This window comes from Gobius niger (assembly GCF_951799975.1).
Source record: "Gobius niger genome assembly, chromosome: 2".
Classification (NCBI taxonomy): domain Eukaryota; kingdom Metazoa; phylum Chordata; class Actinopteri; order Gobiiformes; family Gobiidae; genus Gobius; species Gobius niger.
The window spans coordinates 46,002,351-46,025,002 of NC_136853.1; the positions used below are offsets into that span (position 1 = coordinate 46,002,351).

The window sequence follows — 22,652 nt, forward strand, 5'->3', positions numbered from 1 at the left end:
AGGTCTTAAAATAATCCTAACCGTCCCCTTTTTCCTCTAACTCCGCCCGATACTGAGTCCACACGAGCTCTTACTAAAATGTGACATCAACCGACTGCCAAGCGCTGATTCGCCACAGGAGAGCCGGTGTAGCGATTTCAAACTACCCCCCATTCACCTTACCCCCCGGTACTTTGAAATTGATTTCAGATTACCCCCGCCGCAATATGTATTGTTTGTTTGGCACGGTTGCGTTAAATAGAAAATGCCCGGATGTTAATTGCTAATAATAGCTACAACTCTAGTAACTTTTCATCTGGTAAGGTTAGCTTTAGTTCGTAAACTCCACTATCCTTAAGTTTTGGGCTAAGCTAAGGTTAGCTTTAGCTCGTAAACTCCACTATCCTTAAGTTTAGGGCTAAGGTAAGGTTAGCTTTAGTTCGTAAACTCCACTATCCTTAAGGTTAGGGCTAAGGTAAGGTTAGCTTTAGCTCGTAAACTCCACTATCCTTAAGTTTAGGGCTAAGGTAAGGTTAGCTTTAGTTCGTAAACTCCACTATCCTTAAGGTTAGGGCTAAGGTAAGGTTAGCTTTAGCTCGTAAACTCCACTATCCTTAAGTTTAGGGCTAAGGTAAGGTTAGCTTTAGTTCGTAAACTCCACTATCCTTAAGGTTAGGGCTAAGGTAAGGTTAGCTTTAGCTCGTAAACTCCACTTTCCTTAAGTTTAGGGCTAAGGTAAGGTTAGCTTTAGCCCGTAAACTCCACTATCCTTAAGTTTAGGGCTAAGGTAAGGTTAGCTTTAGTTCGTAAACTCCACTATCCTTAAGGTTAGGGCTAAGGTAAGGTTAGCTTTAGCTCGTAAACTCCACTTTCCTTAAGTTTAGGGCTAAGGTAAGGTTAGCTTTAGCTCGTAAACTCCACTATCCTTTAGGTTACGGCTCCAACCGCGGTTCCTGTAAGGTATTTTATGGATGAAGAAAGCAGTTGAGAGGGGGGTAGTCTGAAATCAGGGGGGGTAGCTTGAAATCGTGTTCATCTTACCCCCAGGGGTAACTTGAAACTGATTTCAAATTACCGGGGGGTAGCCTGAAATGGGGGGTAGTTTAAAACCTTTACACTGGGACCGCCCCCTGAAGGAGAAACACACATAGTTTTAATGCTTTAACTGCTTACATTATTTTAAACGCCTTTGTAAGAGAATATCCAATTCCTCTTTCTAGCATCCATCAAAAAATATTATAGACTGTTTGTGTCAGCTTGAAGTTGTCCATGTTTCCTAAGCTCGTAAATATCAGTGTGAGAGGGAGTGAATTAGCAGAAGCTACAATGCACCTGGGTCCAAAAGCACTCAGTTATTTCAAACGAAATAACTCGGACAGGTGGCAAACCATCAGGGTTGCCAGATTCTCAAAACCATAATATCGTACAAAGCTGATACGGCTCATATCATCACTGCCCCGAACAACAACACAGGCGCACACACTGTACCTTTTATTATCTCTCCGTTGTGAGATCAATAAAGGCTATAGATACAGACTGGATTCGCCCATATATGGTCATGTTTGAAAACAGTTAAGGGGGATCACAATTTGGAGAAAAATCTAAACTTTCTCTAATTATTCAAAAACTACTTTAACAAACGCTGAATTAGGAATATAGTTTCTACTAAATAAAGATACAAAGACATGGGGAGGAGCAAAGTGGTTCAACAGCCCATAAATACATAAATAACAGAGAATGCTAACATGATGCTACATGTTTGCATCGGGCTAATGCTAATGGTTAGTGGGAAAATATCCATATGGGCCTGATTTACACTTGACTTTCTTTATGTGATAAATAAGTTCATATTCCACTAGAAAATGGTTAAAAAGAGTGAAAAATTGTGTTTCTCTAAAGCAAGGGTCACCAGCCTTATTTCAGCTGAGCTACTTTAAGAGCATTAAGTAGTTCGAGGGCGACCAGTTAAAACAAATCCTAAAGACTTAAACGTACACTGTTCACTTATAGGATATTGACCCCATATTATATTAAAATAGCTTTATTTTAAACTCATACTGAGTCACAAGAACTGAAATAACTGTAATTTTAAGAATTAGATTCAAGAAAATGAAGTGTTTTACACTTTAGAAAAAGTCCCAAGGGCTACTGGACATGCCCTAAAGGGCCCCTGGGAGCCCGCGGGCACCACGTTGGTGACCCCTGCTCTAAAGATTCTATTTTCCCCCTCGGCGAGGCCACGCCCCCTTCTATGACGAGATGCGTCTGTATCTTATCTTATCTAATCTTATTACATTACACACACACACGACCTGCTGACCAAAGAGGATGCGTCTGCCCCCTGTTTCGTTCTAAGAATAAAGAAACGGGTAAATTACGTGCTAATGCTAACGCTAGCTACAACTGCCGTTTGTTCGCTTCTACTGAACACTGAATAAATATTCATATGGACCTGATTTAGACTTGACTTTACTTATGTGATAAATAAGTTCATATTCCACCAGATAATGGCTAAAAAGAGGGAAAAATCATGTTTCCAAAAAGGTTCTGTTTTCCCCTCAGCGAGGCCACGCCCCCTTCTAGGACGAGATGCGTCTGTATCTGTGATCTGAAGCCCATGTCCAGCTGAAAATGGTCATGTGACTCTTTTGGGTCCAATCCCACCAGTTAGGAGGACAAGGGCACTAAGAGACTTTCTGTGTCCAGTGTTAATTTTGACAACGTATTTTATTTTAGTTTTAGTGTTTTGACTAAAATGTAATGTCATTTTAGTTGAGATTTAGTCTAAAAAATCTTTTCAATTTTAGTCTAGTTTTAGTCGACTAAAATTAAGACTAATTGAGTGGACTTTGCATTGATAATATGTATTCTAATCATATTTAATGTTGTTCCTCTGCTTCATGGAGCTGCTCCACATGAACAAAGCTCAGAGCTGATCCTTTAACAGAGAATTTACATGATCTGAGGCTCTTTCAGACGCTCAATACAAGTTTGGATGATTTTAGTCTCTCCTTTTCATTTTCATTTAGTCTGATTTTAGTCGACTCAAATATCTGGACATTTTAGTCACAGTTTTAGTCTCATGAGAAACTCTTAATTTAGTTTTAGTCCAATTTTAGTCACAAAAACATCACTTTGACTAAAATTAAGACTAAATATTTTAGTCGACGACATTAACACTGTCTGTGCCATCAAAGTGATACACACGTTTGTTCCCAGGGTATTACACGCATGTTTCCACGCTGGCTGACGTCCAGGAGAACGTGATGGAATATCTCCACGTGCTGAGTCGGCCGATGGTGATCAACCACGACCACGACATCATCTGGACCGAAGCCTACATGGACAGTGTGGTCAGTGCGTCCATTAGATTTGCTCTGCTTAACACTTTTGGAGAATATTTTTACCAACATAAAACCATTAAAAAAAGACACAGTTCTGACTGGACAGCGATAAAGAGGTGAGGAACGGTGTGAAATAAAGCGTTTTTGAAAGACAAAGCCAGTGTGAACGTTGCCGTATGCCAAATTCTGCCTCTCCACACAAATCTGCAGTACGAGCGGCCAAGCACAGATTTCCAAACCACTGAGCTCTACTCCAGACGATCCTGCTCAGGCCGTTCTGCTTTTCACAGTTTCTGGTTTTGCACATTGTGTTTCATCAATTACATGCCTTTGTTGTTTGTTCCGTTTGTCGACTCCCACCGTCAGCTTCCAAACAAAGCCGAGGTAAAAGCGCCGGGTCTGTAGAAGCAGATGTCCCGAGTCCCGCGTAGACTAAGTTTAGAGGGATTTTAGTGATGAGTCGTTGTGATTGTTGTGGTGGTGACGGTTTAGGATACAGCCCACGTTCCAGGTGTGAGTACAGGTAACAAGAAAGTCATTACACTTTTTTTATTTTATTTATTTATTTATTTATTTATTTATTTGAAAGGGACATGTGTGAACAATAAACATGTACTGCACTACAACATTTACAGCCAAGGCTAATTTGCAATGTCCGTCCCTAGAATGTCTTTTCAAATTCACACAGAAAGTACAAAAAATACATTTACAGTAACATTAATTAATTAATTCTGACATTACACAGAGGAAGTGCATTGAGTGCAGACTAAAAATGATCTCTTTTTAAAATACGCTTTAGTTCATTTTTAAAAGCCCCCAGATCTAAGTCCTGTTTCAGCTCAGGAGGCAAAGAGTTCCAGAGTTTAGCTCCTGGACGGTAAAAGCCGACTGTCCAAAGGTCTTTTTTCTAACGGGTACTTTCACATTTCCATCAGCAGCTCCTCGTGTGATGGAGCCACTGATCCAAGTGGAACTATGAGCCGTCTGAGAACATCAGGGGCTGTGCAGACATTTGTACATTCATTTTAAGTTACAGAATTTTATAAAATTTTCAAAGTTAAGAAAGTTTAACCTCTGCAATACTTTTTTTATGGATTTTTGTCACTTTTTTCACATTTTGAAAAAAAAATTGTAATTTTTTTGTCATTTTTTTGTCATTTTTTCGTCGCTTTTTTATCAATTTTTTGTAATTTTTTTGTCACATTTTGTCATTTTTTTTGTCATTTTTTTGTCATTTTTTTGTCATTTTTTTGTCATTTTTTTTGTCATTTTTTTTGTCATTTTTTTGTCATTTTTTTGTCATTTTTTTTTATAATTTTTTGTCATTTTTTTGTCAATTTTCTGTCAATTTTTTGTCAAATTTTCATCACATTTTGAAAAAAAAATTGTCATTTTTTTTGTCATTTTTTTGTCATTTTTTCGTCACATTTTGTCATTTTTTTTGTCATTTTTTGTCATTTTTTGTCATTTTTTTCATCGATTTATTATACATTTTTTGTCTTTTTTTTTTACATTTTGTCAAATCACATAACGTAGTAATAATACCAGGAGTAGTTTGGCATCCGCGCAGTAAAGTGAAGATTACTGCGCGGATTTCGAACTACTCCTGGTATTATTACGCCTTACAATATAGTCCCCCCTTTTATCCGCTTAGAAAACCCACATTGTTTAATTGTGTGTAATTATACTTTGTAGTGGAACACTTCACGTAACCATATTTAAATAGTGAAAACGTGGAAGAGCTTGGTAGCTTCTATCTTGACCTGTTTTGGAGCTATAGAGGAGAGAGGGAGAGGCTAAATGCTAACGCCGTCTGCGCTGTGTTTACGTGACTGAAGATCAGACAGGTCCTACAGAACTCGTCACAGCTCAGGTAAGAACATATCTCAGTGTGGAAAAACGCTGGCCTGTTCCTTTAAGAGTACCTGTACTTACACGTGTCATTACTTTCTTGCTACTCCGCACTTACACCTGGAACGCGGGCTGTTTTCTAAAGCGTTATCGTTGTGGTTAGACAATATGCTTGGACATTTTATTGAGGAGTAATAGACGTTCTCCTGTAAATATGATCTCCCACAGTTTGGCCTCACAGCTGCAGCATTTGTACTTTTATTTTTTGTTATTTCAGCTTTTCAACACTCAAGCACAAAACCTCCTCCTCATGACCTCCGTGGCTATGCCTGTTTTTAGCAAGAAGGAAGAGACGGTGAGTATTGTTGATCTGATCTGCTCAACCTGTCGTACCCGTTCAATATTGTGTGTGTTTAATGTGTTTCTCCCAGTTGTCTCATGGCATTTTGCTGGGTGTGGTGGGGACGGACGTGGCTCTTAAAGAACTAATGAGACTCGCATTAAGATACAAGGTAAACACTTCCTGTGATTTACTGTGAAAGTTTAGTTTCTGCTTATTTATCTGTTCGTGGCACATGATGCAAGTTTACTTTATTAGAGATTTGCTTTAAATGTCTCTCTCTCAGCTTGGAGTCCACGGTTACGCTTATCTCATCACCAACAACGGCTACATCTTGTCCCACCCGGACCTCCGGCCTCTGGTAAGTCAGAAAACATCAGCACTGCCATAGAAAATAAGCCTCTATTTAAAGTTCTCAAACTGCGCCCCAGGGAGAGAGTTTAATTTTACAATTTACCAAAAAATCCCCCCCAAAAAAACAAAACAGAAAACACAAATGCTTTCCTCCAGTATCATTTAACACAAAAATTGGTAATGCTTCATATTAAGGTGCGCTGATTAAGCATTAATATACCATGGTCTGGGTGAATACTGGATTCTGATTGGCTGGTGCATTATTTTGGTATAACCGCACACGTAGTCCGGTAGTTAAATCACTGGGATGTCACTCCGCTGTGGCGTCGCCATAGCAACGCCTGACACAGCTGAATCAGATAAAGGCGTCATTAGTGACTGACAGGAACGTATGAGATGGATTTAGTGTTTGCTAAATGTTTGTAGAGGAGAGTGAGCAGCTAGGTTAGCTACTGTTAATAACATATGAGCTTTACATTTCTATTGGAATCTATTATCTATTATCTATTATGAAATCTATCTATTGATTCCAGAGATGCCGTCTTTATCTATTGCTGGGTTGCAGGTTCTAGAATATGATGATGTCATTGGACCCAACGGGGGGAGGAGCCAGTTTTTCCTATTAACAGCGTTACACTTTCACAAGTCGCAGCTAAAAAGAAAATATATGAATTAAAAAAAATATCATTAATATCAGTCACTGGGTCCATGATCTCTCTGTACAAGACCAAACATTTCCTCAAAAACAAAATATTTTTTCCTCTATATAATAGTATAGGCCTTTAGAACGCTGTGATGTCACCTGCAGCCCAGCAATTGTATGGAGTAAAAATAATTTAGTTTTTGAGGAAAATTTTGGTCTTGTACAGAGAGATCATGGACCCAGTGACTGATATTAATGATCATTTTTGTAATTCAAACATTTTCTTTTTAGCTACGACTTATGAAAGTGTAATGCTGTTAATAGGAAAAACTGGCTCCTCCCCCACTGGGCCGTGTGACATCATCACATTCTAGAACCTGCAACCCAGCAATAGATACAGAGGAATCGCCCATATATGGTCATGTTTGAAAACAGTTAAGGGGGAAAACAATTTTGAGAAAAATCAAACTTTCTCTAATTATTCAAAAAATCTACTTTAACAAACGCTGAATTACAAATATAGTTTTCTACTAATTAAAGACACAAAGACATGGAGAGGAGCAAAGTGGTTCAACAGCCCATAGATACATAAATAACAGAGAATGCTAACTTGATGCTACATGTTAGCATCGGGCTAACGCTAACGGTTAGCTAGTGTTTGCTATGACTGCCGTTTTTTCACTTCTACTGAACAATCTGCTGTGAGAAAATATCCATTTGGACCAGATTTACACTTGACTTTATTCATGTGATAAATAAGTTCATATTCCACCAGAAAATGGCAAAAAAAACTGTAGAAAATTGTGTTTCTCTAAAGATCAGTTTGTTGTTTGTTGCACATTCCAACCTTTTCACATATTTTATTGACGATCAGCACATTCATATTCCAAACAGAACCCTTAACAAATAATACAAACTGTCATTATTCCTCGCTGATTCTCACTGATTCTCGGTCGGGACGGCTTTTCTTCTTCTTTGTATTTTCCAGTACAAGGAGGGAAAGAAGCTCAAGCCAAAACCCAATTATAACAGCGTGGATATATTGGAGGTAGAATGGGAGGACGCTGACGAGCTGGTGAGTCACAACTGCCGTGTTTTGTGTGTTTACCTTCGCCTTTATGAACCCGGCGTCCGAATCCATCCCTCCATCTTTGTTTTTCAGCTCAGGACGTCCATGGTGAAAGGAGAAACTGGGAGCTTAACTTTAGATGTGAAAGCTTCTGTGGATAAAGGGGCAAGTCTGTGTTTCAAGTAGGGCTGTGCAATTAATCGAAATTCGATTACAACAGTAAACGATTACAAAATTAGCATAATGGCAAAAAATCGATTTTCAATTTTTTTTTTCAATTTTTTTTTTTTTTTTTTTCAAATTTTACATTTTTTGATTTTTGTCACTTTTTTGCTGGATTTTTGTCACTTTTTTGCTGGATTTTTGTCACTTTTTTGCTGGATTTTTTTCTTTTTTTGCTGGATTTTTGTCACTTTTTTTATGGATTTTTGTCACTTTTTTGCTGGATTTTTTCACTTTTTTGCTGGATTTTTGTCACTTTTTTGCTGGATTTTTGTCACTTTTTTGCTGGATTTTTGTCACTTTTTTGCTGGATTTTTGTCATTTTTTTTGATGGATTTTTGTCACTTTTTTGCTGGATTTTTTTCTTTTTTTGCTGGATTTTTGTCACTTTTTTTATGGATTTTTGTCACTTTTTTGTTGGATTTTTGTCACTTTTTTGCTAGATTTTTTTCACTTTTTTGCTGGATTTTTGTCACTTTTTTGATGGATTTTTGTCACTTTTTTGCTGGATTTTTGTCACTTTTTTGATGGATTTTTGTCATTTTTTTTTATGGATTTTTGTCACTTTTTTGCTGGATTTTTGTCACTTTTTTGCTGGATTTTTTTCTTTTTTTGCTGGATTTTTGTCACTTTTTTGCTGGATTTTTGTCACTTTTTTGCTGGATTTTTGTCATTTTTTTTGCTGGATTTTTGTCACTTTTTTTAATGGATTTTTGTCATTTTTTTGCTGGATTTTTGTCATTTTTTGGTGGATTTTTGTCACTTTTTTGCTGGATTTTTTTCTTTTTTTGCTGGATTTTTGTCACTTTTTTGATGGATTTTTGTCACTTTTTTGATGGATTTTTGTCATTTTTTTTGCTGGATTTTTGTCACTTTTTTGCTGGATTTTTGTCATTTTTTTTAATGGATTTTTGTCACTTTTTTGCTGGATTTTTGTCACTTTTTTGCTGGATTTTTGTCACTTTTTTGCTGGATTTTGTCACTTTTTTGCTGGATTTTTGTCACTTTTTGCTGGATTTTTGTCACTTTTTTGCTGGATTTTTGTCACTTTTTTGCTGGATTTTTGTCACTTTTTTGCTGGATTTTTGTCATTTTTTTTGCTGGATTTTTGTCACTTTTTTGCTGGATTTTTGTCATTTTTTTGATGGATTTTTGTCACTTTTTTGCTGGATTTTTGTCACTTTTTTGATGAATTTTTGTCACTTTTTTGCTGGATTTTTTTCTTTTTTTGCTGGATTTTTGTCACTTTTTTGCTGGATTTTTGTCACTTTTTTTAATGGATTTTTGTCTTTTTTGCTGGATTTTTGTCACTTTTTTGCTGGATTTTTGTCTTTTTTTGATGGATTTTTGTCACTTTTTTGATGGATTTTTGTCACTTTTGTGATGGATTTTTGTCACTATTTTTGCTGGATTTTTGTCACTTTTTTGCTGGATTTTTGTCACTTTTTTGCTGGATTTTTGTCTTTTTTTGATGGATTTTTGTCACTTTTTTGCTGGATTTTTGTCACTTTTTTGCTGGATTTTTGTCTTTTTTTGCTGGATTTTTGTCACTTTTTTGATGGATTTTTGTAACTTTTTTGCTGGATTTTTGTCACTTTTTTGCTGGATTTTTGTCTTTTTTTGCTGGATTTTTGTCACTTTTTTGATGGATTTTTGTCTTTTTTTGCTGGATTTTTGTCTTTTTTTGATGGATTTTTGTCACTTTTTTGATGGATTTTTGTCACTTTTTTGATGGATTTTTGTCACTTTTTTGATGGATTTTTGTCACTTTTTTGATGGATTTTTGTCATTTTTTTTGATGGATTTTTGTCATTTTTTGGTGGATTTTTGTCATTTTTTGGTGGATTTTTGTCATTTTTTTGCTGGATTTTTGTCTTTTTTTGCTGGATTTTTGTCACTTTTTTGATGGATTTTTGTCACTTTTTTGCTGGATTTTTGTCTTTTTTTTGCTGGATTTTTGTCACTTTTTTGCTGGATTTTTGTCTTTTTTTTTGCTGGATTTTTGTCACTTTTTGCTGGATTTTTGTCTCTTTTTTTTGCTGGATTTTTTTAAAGGCAACAAATAATCGTTTGAATAATCGTGATTTCAATTATGACAAAAATAATCGTGATTATTATTTTTTCAATAATCGAGCAGCCCTAGTTTCAAGCATTAATAAAGCTGTGTTCTACGTCTTTATTAACGTTCATTTTTCTTGCAGCTGAGGGTGATGTTTCTCCGGAATAACTACTACTACACGGTCATCAACGAGACACCCTTCAGGTCCAGCTTTTTACACTTTTCACACAAAAAATGTAGTAAAAATGATGAATAAACCAAGATGGAAACATTATAATAATCTGATGCATGTGTTACAGTTTGGGTGTGGTTCTAACGGAGGGACATGGACAGTACATGTTCTTTGGAAATGTTTCTATTGAAGAAGGTAAGAAAAATAACAAATAAATTAAGTCCTGTTATATATTTTCTTATGTGTTTGAATTGTTTTCTAGGCCTTCATGACTTGGATGGCCCTGACCTCACCATCGCCAGCGAGTGGTCAGTTTATTTATTTGTTGATCTGTTTGTTTCCTCGGGACAGTGCGCGTTAATGAAAACACACCTCGATCACCCTGACAGTTATTACTTTAAATTGCAAACTCCACAGTATTGATGACAGCTCAGCGCTTCGTCCTGCACTTCGTAGATTCAGTTGTGTCGTTGGAAATGTAGTAGGTCTGTGTTCTGCATAAAACAGGAGGAGGAGTCGTCAAAATCAGCATTTCAGGTTCAAATCACAGGGCTTGATGCTTTCGTGCGCTCATACTGCACGAATGCACTGAAGAAAAGTCCTCGTTGTGAAGTTTTTCACTAAAAATGGCACTAAAACCGATTCTGATTCTGATATGGAAAAAATGTATCATATTTTTTTTTCTCATATTGGTTGTATTTTGGATTAGATTAACATTTATGTCATTATAATACATGTCTTTCAGTCACGTGACCTTTGTTGTGGTGGCCATTTTGAATCCCAAAGCAGAATTTTGCAGCACTAGTTGGTTTCCCCAGTTGGTTTGTGTTCATGTGGTTTCTATCCAGTGTTAATGTCGTCGACTAAAATATTTAGTCTTAATTTTAGTCAAAGTGATATTTTTGTGACTAAAATTGGACTAAAACTAAATTAAAAGTTTCTCATGAGACTAAAACTGTGACTAAAATGTCCAGATGTTTGAGTCGACTAAAATCAGACTAAATAAAAATGAAAAGGAGAGACTAAAATCATCCAAACTTGTATTGAGCGTCTGAAAGAGCCTCAGATCATGTAAATCCTCTGCCAAAGGATCAGCTCTGAGCTTTGTTCATGTGGAGCAGAAACATGAAGCAGAGGCACAACATTAAATATGATTAGAATCAATATTATCAATGCAAAGTCGACTAAATTAGTCTTAAATGTAGTCGACTAAATTGACATGCAATTTTAGTCGACTAAAACTAGACTAAAATTGAAAAGATTTTTTCGACTAAATCTCTAAAATTAAATTACATTTTAGTCAAAAGACTAAAACTAAATAAAAATGTGTTGTCAAAATTAACACTGTTTCTATTTGGGAAAGTGTGATTTTGATGTCATCAAATAAAAACAGACTTTTATCATTAGTTAGCGGTTAGCTTAGCTAATCATTTAAATGTTTTAGCGTCTCAAAAGCTAAACGTCAGTCATTTCACTCGCAACTACGAGGATGACGACAGCTAACACTAACTTCAAAAAAGTAGCAGTGTTTAACTAAAAAGCTCACATTAGACGATAAAAGAAGAAATCAGCTGATTTACGCTGTCGGGTGCAGAAGTCGGGAAGCTCGTTTCTAACCGAGTTCCTCAGTCGTTTTCCCCAGTTGAGCGAGTGTTATGGTTCCCGAGGACCATATAACACAAAACAATCTCTCTACTCAGGATATAAATGAAACACAACTGATCGACTGTGGCATTTTTTTGTACTCGTGATCATTGCTCAAGAAGAAAACAGTAAAAACACGTCCCCAGAGACGCACGTTTATGTGAAGAAACCAGTGAGTCAGTGTTTAAGACGTTAGCATGCTACCGGTTAGCATTTAGCTTCAACAGCTCAGCTCCGACCTCTCCAAGAGAAAGCCCTGAACCAGACTCCATACTTTGGATACGTCATGTGACAGGTCAGAGCTGAGCTCACCTCCGTGTTCATAGATGTGAGCCCCACATGTGTTTAACGTGTTGAAGCTGATGGAAACATGCCCAGGGTGTCCCTCATTCTTAGACCCTCCTACATAATAGAATCCTTGGAGAGAACCTCAAGAAGGATCCACTCCCATGGACTGACAGGCGAGAACGTCCAGTCTTTGCTGGAGCTTCAGTTCTTGTTGTCCAGTCCTATGTGCATGATTCTGTATGTCCACTTTAAAAACTTGACAAATTAAGAAATATTAAATTGTCCATGGGTGTCAGACAAGTGAAATCCCTCTTATTTGAGGTTTTAAAGTCCATTAGTTCTCACACATATGATTTTCAACCTTTATTGTAATGTATCTGTAGGACGTATTGCGAGACAGACATCGACCCGCACCATCGCAAACTCACACAGCTGCAGGCCGTGGTGCTCTACCTCACCGGGAAAGAGCCCGATCTCGAATGTAAGGAACTTATTCAGTACATTTTACATCGCGATCGTATGTTTAAGTCATTTCTTTTTCCACCAGGTGATGCACAGTTACTGTCCCACACTCTGTTCGACGCCGTGGTCACCGCTCCGATGGAAGCCTACTGGACCGCGCTCATGCTCAGCGCATCCGGGTAAACATTCACACACAAAACACCTTTTTACATGTGTCCTGTCCCGCGGGGTTGACTGTTTGATTTTGTCTTGATCTGGAAGTGTGGATGAAGGAGTGGAAACCGCCTTCCTGGGGACTCGCTCAGGCCTGATGAGAGTCCTGAGGTACACGGGGGTTGAGAAGAGAGTTGCCACGTGAGTACAGAAAGTGTTTGCATTATGGAGCTACGGTTACAAACGGAACATTATGGCCAAAATACACCTTTTTTGTATTAATTTAAAGGGGGGGTGTTATGCAAAATGGACTTTTTCAAGCTTTCCATCATGTTATTCTGTCACTCCCTCATTAAAAACATGACTGAAGTGTTGCCTTGGCACATTCACGTATTTCTGAGTCATCTGTCAAAACTCTGATGGCGGCCATTTTAGGGATAGGTTTTTGTCACATTTTTGTTAAATTTTTGTTGAATTTTTGTCATTTTTTGGTTGAATTTTTGTCACTTTTTGTTGAATTTTTGTCATTTTTTTGTTGAAATTTTGTTGAATTTTTGTGGAATTTTTGTCATTTTTTTGTCATTTTTTTGTTGAATTTTTGTCACTTTTTGTTGAATTTTTGTTGAATTTTTGTTGAATTTTTGTCACATTTTTGTCATTTTTTTGTTGAATTTTTGTCATTTTTTTGTCATTTTTTTGTTGAATTTTTGTTGAATTTTTGTAATTTTTCTGTTGAATTTTTGTCACATTTTTGTTTTAATTTTTGTCACTTTTTGTTGAATTTTTGTCATTTTTTCTGTTGAATTTTTGTCACATTTTTGTTGAATTTTTGTCACATTTTTGTTGAATTTTTGTCACATTTTTGTTGAATTTTTGTCACATTTTTGTTGAATTTTTGTCACATTTTTGTTGAATTTTTGTCATATTTTTGTTGAATTTTTGGCTGATGGCGGCCATTTTAGGGATAGGTTTGCCTGAGTCCTCCTAGGAACGCCCCCACCTCCTGGAGACGCCTCCGAGCTTTGGTCACCAGCCGAGTAACCGACCACTGCTCCTCAGCAGAACCCCCTCCCCACTGATGCCACAGACAGCGTGTGGAGGGGGCGTGTCTAAAGGCTCAGAGGTTCTTAAAGAGACAGAGGCCGATTTCAAGACATTCACTACAGCCATTTTGAGAGAGACATTTTATACAAGGCAGTTATTCTAATTTACTGCATTTACAGACCGACAGAAGGTTTGTCATCATTGTAGTGTGAGATAGACTGGTGCTGTGGGACTGACAAAAGCAGAACACCCCCTCTTTAAGAGAAATAAGCATGCATTTGGAATTGCATTTTGTTTTGTGTTAATTTATTTTAAACTAATCATGTCATGTCAAAAAATATGTTATTACTGTTGTGGATCCGCTCGTACCAGCAGAGGGCGCACTATCACAGCGAATCCGCTTCACCGTCGTGGATCTGCTTCGGCTCCACGTCTGCAGCTTTTTATTATTGATATTTGTCCAGAAAGTCGCATTAGGTTTTTTTGTCAAAATCGTGCAGCCCTCGCGAGCTATAATCAAAGCTACAGGCGGCTCAACCGAGGTGTTTTCTTGTGGCGTCGTTATTTTTTGGTCAGGCCATATATTAACATTATAATAAATCAATTTAGACGTTTATCTCTGCCTCATAACATTCAGGCCAGTCGTCTCTAGATCTACTTAGGTTTAGATGCTCGTTGTTTAATTATGTGACAATTCTCATTCATCTATAAACGGGACATCGGGATAATCAAATCTGACTTAAGCTTCTGTTGAAATGTAGAAATAGCAGATCTGATCAAAGTGATGTTTTCATAGTTTTCGTTTATTGCTCATTATTCCTCTCCTCCCGTTCACCGTGTGTCGTGTGTTTCCTGCTCGGTTCTTCCGGTAGTTTTCCGTCCTCACCTATTTTTGCCTCCTCTCCACAGGTCCTTCCTGACCTCATCAGACAAGGAGAATCTGTTCACTTTGGACCAGTTCCCGCTGTGGTACCGCAGAGCCGCTGACAACCCTGCTGGACAGTTCGTGTACTACATGCCCCGACAGGACACGAGAGGTGAGGCCTGTGTGACGGATCCGGATGAACTGATCTCACTGTTTATTAACGTTACTAAACTAATGTGTTAACGTCAGGCAGGAACACACGGGAAACCAACATAAAAACATCAAACTAACCCCGTGTTCTAGGGCTGTGCAATTAATCGAAATTCGATTACGATTTCGATTACAACAGTAAACGATTCCAAAATTAGCATAATCGCAAAAAATCGATTATAATTTTATTTTTCAATGTTTTTTTTTTTTTTCAATGTTTTTTTCACATTTTTTTCCTAATTTTTGTCACTTTTTTGCTGGATTTTTGTCATTTTTTTGATGGATTTTTGTCATTTTTTTGATGGATTTTTGTCACTTTTTTGATGGATTTTTCTCATTTTTTTACTTGATTTTTGTCTTTTTTTTAATGGATTTTTGTCTTTTTTTTGATGGATTTTTGTCACTTTTTTGATGGATTTTTGTCACTTTTTTGCTGGATTTTTGTCATTTTTTTGATGGATTTTTGTCATTTTTTTGATGGATTTTTGTCACTTTTTTGATGGATTTTTCTCATTTTTTTACTTGATTTTTGTCTTTTTTTAATGGATTTTTGTCACTTTTTTGATGGATTTTTGTCACTTTTTTGATGGATTTTTGTCACTTTTTTGATGGATTTTTGTCACTTTTTTGATGGATTTTTGTCTTTTTTTGATGGATTTTTGTCACTTTTTTGATGGATTTTTGTCATTTTTTTGCTGGATTTTTGTCACTTTTTTGCTGGATTTTTGTCACTTTTTTGCTGGATTTTTGTCACTTTTTTGCTGGATTTTAGTCTTTTTTTGATGGATTTTAGTCACTTTTTTGATGGATTTTTGTCACTTTTTTGATGGATTTTTGTCTTTTTTTGATGGATTTTTGTCTTTTTTTTGATGGATTTTTGTCACTTTTTTGATGGATTTTTGTCACTTTTTTGATGGATTTTTGTCACTTTTTTGATGGATTTTTGTCACTTTTTTGCTGGATTTTTGTCACTTTTTTGCTGGATTTTTGTCACTTTTTTGCTGGATTTTTGTCACTTTTTTGCTGGATTTTTGTCATTTTTTGGATGGATTTTTGTCACTTTTTTGCTGGATTTTTGTCACTTTTTTGCTGGATTTTTGTCACTTTTTTTAATGGATTTTAGACACTTTTTTGCTGGATTTTTGTCACTTTTTTGCTGGATTTTTGTCACTTTTTTAATGGATTTTTGTCACTTTTTTGATGGATTTTTGTCACTTTTTTGATGGATTTTTGTCTTTTTTTTGCTGGATTTTTGTCACTTTTTTGCTGGATTTTGTCTTTTTTTGATGGATTTTTTTAAAGGCAACAAATAATCGTTTGAATAATCGTGATTTCAATTATGACAAAAATAATCGTGATTATTATTTTTTCAATAATCGAACAGCCCTACAGTGTTCTGAGGGTTTTGTTTGTTTTTGTACAGCTTCATTCTTTTTTTGGATTAGTCTAATGTTGTACCAAACTCACAATCACTTGAATTCCTTAAGAGCCTCTGCATGAAACAACATAGACTAAAGTGAAGATTTTCAAACATTGTTGATTGGACTGAGTTGTTTGAGTGGAGGATGTTTCTCTTTCTATCTTCAGAAGCTTCTTCTTGCGCTCATGGGACCGAGCCGACTGACTTTAGACAAGAACTGTGGTAATAGGACGTAATTTCCAAATCAAGACTGGAGGCGGGGCTAACGAGAGCGAACCAATCACACACAAACCGACCTACGCTTTGTGTTTAGGTCCTCCTGCCATGATTGTTTGTCCACACGTGCAGTCGAGTAACTGTTCTGGTGAAAGGACTTCTCCATCCCCTCCCCCACACTACACAAACAATAGCTTCACTAATTATAATACCGTACCGTCCGGCCAGTGGTTTCGCTCGGGATCATTTCTCTCCTTCATTTTAAAGGACAGGGTTGAAACGTAAAAACGTGAGATTGCAGGATAAATGGAGCTAAACTAAACCTGATCTGAACAGTCTTGGTACTTTTTGCAACAGAAATGTGAATAAACTGGTGCGTAAAAGTCTGAGAGGAGACGACTTTCAGAGTCACCTGCTCATCAACATCGAGGCTCAGATTACGCTCATACAAATGTAAAGTGGAGCTTATTATTATTTGGATTTTTCTCAATTTTAATGGAATTTTTTGTTTGCTGTTTTCTCTGAGGGGTGAACGGGACAATGTTTACCAGTTCCATCACTGCACTACCGGCCGCTCCGCACACGGGGAGGGGGGAAGAGAGAGAGGGGGGGGGGGGGGGACATAGATGAGCTCGTCCTGAGACTTACGTGAGAAGAGCGGCTCCACATGGAAGGATATTTTTAGCCTTTAACCGCGTTTGCATCGTGGTTTTCTTCCCCGTGTTGTTGTTAGCGCCCGGGTCAGGAAAGTTAGCGAGCGAGGCAGTGATACAACTGTAAGAGCTCATCCAAGACAAGCCGCGGTGTGAAACTATAGTGCAGGGGTGGCTAACTAGTCAGAGACCAAGAGCCAACATTTTCAACCTTGATCCTGTGAAGAGCCACAAAGGCACCGACCATTTGCAAGATCCAGGGGCGGTACTTTATTGTGATTAAATATAATGTGACTGTTATATTTAATCACAATAAACTATAACTTTATGCCTTTTTTTCAATAATTGTATTAGATGTGTTGTTTTTTTACTCCTAACCAAGATTGAAATAAATATATATTAAATAAACTGACATTTTGTTCTGTTCTGACTGGGACAGAATTAGATTTTTTTTTTTTTTAATGCTGGGGTGTGTTTGTATGTGGGGCCCTGCCCACTGAGCCCCTCCTCTGATCCGCCCCTGGCCTGTGGCTCAGTGCAGCTTCATCCTGACTGGACTGTGCAGAGAACGCACTCTCGGCTGCACAAAGTTCATGAACTTTAATCAGGAGCCTCTGGACGACTGAGAGTCTGTTTTAAGTTGCATCTGCTACAGTTTCTGTCACATGTGGAAGAAAAGTCATGACTTTTTTTGCATGCATATTTCTGCGATACGATGTCGCGCTTCGCATCATAAGCTTCGTTAGAGCTCCGCTTTTTTCCATTTCCTAATTTTGATCTTTTTCTGTGAATATGAGGCCAAATTTCATCAAATAAAGAGCAGCTGATCAGAAATCTAAAAGCACAGAAGCTGATCCCAGAGCCACGATCTGCCTGTTGTTTAACCTACATCCTGCTTTGAGTGAGGCTGCACCTTTTCACGCCGCCTCGAAAACCAGGATGATCCGGGCTCTCATTCATGTGTAAAGATGGAAACCGGGTCTGTAGGACTATGGTTGGATTTTTGGTCAAGATTCTTAAAGACTGTTTTACAGTTTATGGGAAATATTTACCAACACTCTTGTAAAGAGCAGCATTGTATTATCCAGTCATGCAAAGAGCCGCACTCTGATTGGCCAAGAGCCGCGTGTTGGCCACCCCTGCATTAGAGAGCGAGAGCCCCGCGCGCTCTGAAAAACAGCAGATCTGCTTCTTTATTTTCATTACGGTTTGATTTTCAATCCTTCAAAATGACGGACGGCCTTTGAAATTTTCCATCAAAGTAAAAAATATTCCGTGAATGACGGAGAATTTTCGGTTAATGTAACCTCTGCGTCCGGCCTATAAGCCGCCAATTTTTTATCCACGCTTTGAACCCTGTGGCCAATATGACGGTGCGGCCAACAGGCACTAGAGGCGTCTCTGGCTGTAAATGTAAAATTGAGACGGGCTTGGCGAATGATTATGGCTGAACTTCTAATCAACGCTGTTGGAACGGCAGAAGGTTGAAGGTTCATAAGCCGAGATATCGAAGGGCTTTGCTCGCCCGGGGTGTGGTCTGAGCTGGAGATGTGGTCACACTTCCACATCCCTACACTTCCACATCCCTACACTTCCACATCCCTACACTTCCACATCCCTACACTTCCACATCCCTACACTTCCACATCCCTACACTTCCACATCCCTACACTTCCACATCCCTACACTTCCACGTCCCTACACTTCCACATCCCTACACTTCCACATCCCTACACTTCCACATCCCTACACTTCCACACAGGGGCGTCGGACTGGGGGGGTAAAGGGTACTGAGTACCCAGGGCCCAGAGCAGGGTAGGGGCCCTCAATAATGCTGCAAAAAGTGTTATGTACTGTACTGTTGCTTTCTTCATAATTGATGCTATAAGAAATAAACAACGGGGCTAAAATACAATGGTTGCTACCCAGAATTTTGCACAAACAATAATGATGGATAATATCTCAGGGCCCTGACACCCCTTTAAAAATGTGCCAAATGGTTCAGCCCACACACCGGTGTTCAGCACCGTGCGCTTCAGCTCAGCAGTGACTTGATGAGGTGGACTCTGTAATGTAATGACACAGAGCTATGAGGAAAGACAGATATTAGTCTGGCCTCGCTCTAATGTGCTTTTATTTAACACTAGCCTGTTCTAGCGGACCTTAGAGGAAACTTTCTGTCATAAATGACAGTTAAACATGAGGTGAGGCGAGTCCTGCCTCTGCCTGCGCTGAGGATGGTGAGAGTCAGAGACAGAGCTCCTTCTCTCCTCGTTTTAACCTCGAAAGTTTCTCTTTCCTCATATTTATTATAATTAAGCCTCAGGCCAATACAGTGACAAAAGCCACAGGTCGCGCACGCCGTTTTCGCCGAATTAATTATGCAAATTAGCCGCGCGCATTTGGAATCCACGCATTGTAAATGCGCAGCTTTGGGGACCAGTCAACCTGGTTCTAGTGAAAGGTGGAGCTCATGTCATTTAGCCAATTCCAGCGTAACTTTTTACAACAATTTACTCACAACACACTTAAAGGCTGAAGCCCTTGAGTTTTTTGTTCAGGCCTGTGGCCTGTGTGTAGTATCATATTTTTTGTAAAATAGCATTTTAAAGCCTATTTTAAAGTCACAAATGTGTTATTCTCAGCACAAATATCCCATGTCCCTAGTTCAGTCCTCCTGTTTAATGTGATATGCTAATTATCATTATGCTCTACCTAAAACTAGCCATTTCAATTGGCCCAATTAAAGTAGAATATTCCACCCTAATCTAAATATCTATGTCACCACAGGATTAAAGGTTATTCAATTTCTGTAATTGAATCCAAATCAGATGAGATTTCAAGTCAAACATGGACTTGAAACAAACAAACAAATAAATAAACAAACCATGACCAAAGTACCCATTGGATTGCATATGTGTTTGTATATGAAGCACTTTTTTGGCCAACCCATTTTTTCACTTAGTTAAGGTATATATAATAAGGTTATAATAGAATATAAGTGAACTGCACTGTCAAACCACTAAACCACTGTCATGTGGTCAAAGAACATAGAATATGAAATGTGAATTTCAAATGGGGGCGGGGTCCACCAAGATAGTTTGTACCCAGGGCCCAGAATTTGGTGCTACGCCCACATCCCTACACTTCCACATCCCTACACTCCCACATCCCTACACTTCCACATCCCTACACTCCCACATCCCTACACTTCCACATCCCTACACTTCCACATCCCTACATTTCCACATCCCTACACTTCCACATCCCTACACTTCCACATCCCTACACTCCCACATCCCTACACTTCCACATCCCTACACTTCCACATCCCTACACTTCCACATCCCTACACTCCCACATCCCTACATTTCCACATCCCTACACTTCCACATCCCTACACTTCCACATCCCTACACTCCCACATCCCTACATTTCCACATCCCTACACTTCCACATCCCTACACTTCCACATCCCTACACTCCCACATCCCTACACTTCCACATCCCTACACTTCCACATCCCTACACTTCCACATTGAGGTCGGCTACACTGGCCTTTTCTGTGCGCCTTTTCATGTGTTTATCACTGCCGTCCCTGCCGCCCTCTCTCTGCCAACACCTTTCTCCGGGATGAGGTGTCTCTTCCTCCTCATCCTCCCCATGGGCCGTTCTGAGCAGCTGAAAACCTGCAGCTTATATTCGAGTGTGGCCTGTATGTGCACAAGATCGCAAATTTAGCCGGCGCAGCTTATAGTACGGTGCACTTAATTGGCCAAAATGTACAGTAGTCATTATTCAATTTAAATATTTAACTTCATGAAACTGTTTTTTGCATAAATAAGCATCGGTGTGGGTGTGGAGTGAGAAGAGTCAGAAGAAGCTCCTGAAGACGGAAGCGAAACGTCCTCTTCCTAAAAAAACCCAAACCAGTCGATGTTATTTTGAAATCTCTTCCTGGACGACTGAGAGCGAGTGAATAACTGTTGCACAGCGGTACTTGTCGTTCTGAAATAGTTTCTCCGCATGTTCAGATGTGTTCGGGGACTATGAGGCCGGCTTTAGCGCCACCTTGAGTCCAGAAGAGGTGGACGGCGAGTCGGAGGAGGAGGGAGGGCGAGAGCGCAGGGAGGCTCACGAGGAAGAGGAGGAGGAGGAGGAGGATTATGATGGTGATGAGAAAGAGGGTATAGAAAACTGTAAGGTTCTTGGCATGCTTAACACAATTTCTGCTCTAATTTTCTCTTACTTTAATAGTATTTCCTACTTTATTCATGAAACTTTTGATTCCTTTTTGCACGGGCATGTGAGAACAGCTAAACGAGCTCCACTCTTCTCTCCGATGGCTGCTTGCACTGCTTTGGTCTCAACAGTGACCAGAAATATGAACTTTTGTTGCCCCAAAGACGCAGAGGAAGAAGGCACCAGCAGAGGGCAGCATTTTGCAGCTCCTCTGTGCTCTTTAAGCTTTCTCTGTGATGCCGTTTCATTGTAAAAATAGAAATACAGGTGAAACTAGGCATGTTTTCATACAGGAACAGTTTAATTTTGCACTGCAGCTCCTGTGAATAAGTAGAAAAGACAAAAAGTAATTCCGTAAAGCGTTCATGATGCTGTTTAGTAGTGCTTGAGTGCCTGTCTGACGGGCTGTGCAGACTCCAAGGATCAGCGCATGGCTTTTATGCTCGGTATAAACTGGTCAACCAATGTATTCTCTTGCACAGTGGTCTCCAGCCGACAGAACAGTACACTTTAGCAGCAGCAAAGATTTCTTAAAGGGTTTCTGAAAGTATTTTCCTCCCCCTACATGTCCCAGCCACGTCCTAATGTGTAGAATGAGCCCAGACCTGTTCACCACAACCTCCTCTAAAATCCTGTCACCCAAAGTGCCGTCATGCACGAGCTTAATATAGAAGCTGCCGTTACACGTAAGACCTGAGGTGGCAGTAGTGAGAATAATAATCCAATCCACTTTATTTATACAGCACGTTTAAACAACAAAACGTTTCCAAAGTGCTGCACATGCAACAAAATCAATAAAATCAAAACAATACAAATGAGCTCTGCCGCTATATGGGTGTAAAACAATAAATATGAATAAAACAGTTTAATGCGAGACACGGCAGGTGAAAGTATTGATGTTTCCCGCAGTGGTGGAAGTGGAGATTTGTATCTGTTTTCCTCCCTTTACATCTTAGTTTTCATGTCAGATATAAAAATGATGATGTTTATTTGATGATGTTTTGTCTGCGAGGTGGGGGCGACCCGGAAGTAGAAAGGCCGTCTTTCCCGCGGGTTTTCATTCATAAATATGGACAGATTTGACATCCACGTGTCCTGCTAAGGGGCCCCGTGATGACGCTTTCACCCAAATATGGTGTTTTTCCTCCTACGAGACGCTGGAGCGGAAAAGTGGAAGAACGGGCCGAGCATGCGCACTCGCTACAAAACTTCAGGGCTGGTTTTCTCTGAATGAGAGAAGCCGCACTCGGGCAGAGCCTGAGCCCTTATAGAAGCTCCCACAGACTCCACACTTTACAGGCTGAGACACAACAAGGTTTAGAAGGTTTTTTCAGAGGGATTTTTTAATATCTAATTCCTAGCCTGATTTATTCAGCTTTGAAACCAAAAAAACAGGCGGAATTTCAGTTTTTACAAAATCCC

The 22,652-nt window shown here is 38.8% G+C and overlaps 1 protein-coding gene across 1 annotated transcript in view; it reads left to right on the forward strand.

The window, feature by feature from the left end:
* The window catches only part of cacna2d4a (calcium channel, voltage-dependent, alpha 2/delta subunit 4a), a 305,750-nt gene that overhangs the window by 39,527 nt on the left and 243,571 nt on the right, over window positions 1–22,652 (forward strand). Inside the window, exons 13-25 of the mRNA XM_079552553.1 lie at window positions 3,199–3,332; window positions 5,452–5,529; window positions 5,606–5,686; window positions 5,801–5,875; window positions 7,500–7,586; window positions 7,674–7,745; window positions 10,004–10,065; window positions 10,161–10,228; window positions 10,296–10,341; window positions 12,349–12,446; window positions 12,513–12,606; window positions 12,689–12,781; window positions 14,534–14,661. Of these exons, the coding sequence (XP_079408679.1) occupies window positions 3,199–3,332; window positions 5,452–5,529; window positions 5,606–5,686; window positions 5,801–5,875; window positions 7,500–7,586; window positions 7,674–7,745; window positions 10,004–10,065; window positions 10,161–10,228; window positions 10,296–10,341; window positions 12,349–12,446; window positions 12,513–12,606; window positions 12,689–12,781; window positions 14,534–14,661 (1,116 nt within the window). The remainder of the gene's footprint in view (window positions 1–3,198; window positions 3,333–5,451; window positions 5,530–5,605; window positions 5,687–5,800; window positions 5,876–7,499; window positions 7,587–7,673; window positions 7,746–10,003; window positions 10,066–10,160; window positions 10,229–10,295; window positions 10,342–12,348; window positions 12,447–12,512; window positions 12,607–12,688; window positions 12,782–14,533; window positions 14,662–22,652) is intronic.